At 45.0% G+C, this 1,678-nt stretch overlaps 1 protein-coding gene across 1 annotated transcript in view; it reads left to right on the top strand.

Moving 5' to 3' along the window:
- The first annotated feature begins 775 nt into the window (after positions 1-775).
- Positions 776-1,678, top strand: part of pio (zona pellucida domain-containing protein piopio) — a 170,661-nt gene continuing 169,758 nt past the window's right edge. The window contains exons 1-2 of the mRNA XM_080282295.1: positions 776-917; positions 1,044-1,078. Of these exons, the coding sequence (XP_080138421.1) occupies positions 1,046-1,078 (33 nt within the window). The 5' untranslated portion in view covers positions 776-917; positions 1,044-1,045. The remainder of the gene's footprint in view (positions 918-1,043; positions 1,079-1,678) is intronic.

Genomic DNA, 1,678 nt, shown 5'->3' on the forward strand with positions numbered 1-1,678 from the left:
ATAAATGGCTTCTCCCGCACATATCTTAAGACCCTTGATAAATACGGACCCTGATGGAGAGCTGCATATAAAAGTGACCAGGCTACGTAACACCTTTTCCTTGGCTATTTATTTCTAGTGTGTTATCCATTTCGTTTTAATAACGCGAAATTTTTGCATTAGTAACGTAAAAGAAGATACTGAGGTGTAATGTGCAGACTAAATCGCTAAGGAATAGGTGTTTAGGAGAGCCCGTGGATGAAAGTGAAATCGACAGGAAGTTCGTACATGGCAACTCAATTTCCAGCAACTCTCCATGTGTCAGTATTTACCAAAACTTCTTTACGAATCACAAAACCAATCCTTCAACCACTTCATGTACGTGGAGAATAACATGTAAGCCTCTGGGGTGGGCAAGGATGGGGGGTGCTTTCGAGTTCTGGCTTCTTTTGGGAAGTGGAGGGCGATGTATTTTGGAAACCCGTGTTGCGTTGTGGAAGTCACATGGATCGCTCACTCTCGTCTTGCGTAGGCGGGCGCCATGTTCTGAGTTGCCAGTTTCTGTGGCATCAATTCTACAGACATTCACATCAATTTAGCGGCACAATTTAACGGCTGGTGGTTGGAAAGCTGGGTATATTAACGCTGTGTTATCGATGTATTAACTGTATTTTTTAGTTTTTATCATTCCGGTTGGTCATTCTTGGAGCTCTGTGTGGCTACCGACATTACAGCGCCTCTAGATGTGGCAACCCGACACATAGGCTCAAGGGGCGAGAATCCAAGATGGCTGAGGAGTGAGAGTGTGTCTAGTAAACCTCCGTGAAACACGAGCGATTTGCGGTGGATAACCAAATTGTGTTGTGTCAAAAATTAGTTCTATGATACCATAAAGTGTCCAAGGATCTGTTGGTGAGAAGACCCGGTGGATTTACTAGGTGAGAGTGCTGAAACAGAAGCTTAAATTCCAGACGTGCATGGAGAGTGTTGAGTTAAAAGTGAAGAGTGATCTCACTTTCACACTGGCGCAGGCTTCTGATCTCTTGTTTTATCTTCTCTTTCAGTCATGGATTCCCCAGCTGCTGTGATACTCGTCCTGGTAAGTGTTCCATATGTCTCTGTTTGTCCTCCGTAGGCCAGGATTAAAGTAGAATGACACAGACGGTACCCAGGGCCCCTTGGAAGGTGGTGGGCGAGGCGGTGGTGAGAGAAGGGAAGGGCCTTGAGCGACCAACCCACACCTCTGTATTGTGTTCCTTCCTTACCACTCCTTCAAATGTGAAAAGTCTTTAAATATTACCCCACCACTCAGGGTAATGGAGTGTAATCTAAGTATATAAGTACGTTTGTAAAGCAGGGTACTTGGGGAAGGCAGGTAGCGAGGGCATATATCAAACAGCGACAGAGGTTGAACAGTAGGCGGGAGGTAGCTGTTTCGCCATACTTGAGGGAGGCAACCTTTACAATGGCATGATTGTCGTCATTACGTGGCAGTGGGGCTCCATACCACCTCCCTCGGCCTCAAAACACCTCCATTGTGACAGTCTTGAAGTGCCTTGGGTTACAAAACACTCCTCTCGTTAAGCATATACCAGTTACGAGACACCTGTTGGAATGTATTTTACTATTCCAGTGTGAATAATTGAACCTGAGATCATTTAGTTCATAAACACTGATGTATCTATTTATATCTGTTGTC

Source organism: Coenobita brevimanus, chromosome 12, assembly GCF_032717465.1.
Source record: "Coenobita brevimanus isolate Jiangsu-jjx chromosome 12, ASM3271746v2, whole genome shotgun sequence".
In the NCBI taxonomy this organism is placed as follows: Eukaryota; Metazoa; Arthropoda; class Malacostraca; order Decapoda; family Coenobitidae; genus Coenobita; species Coenobita brevimanus.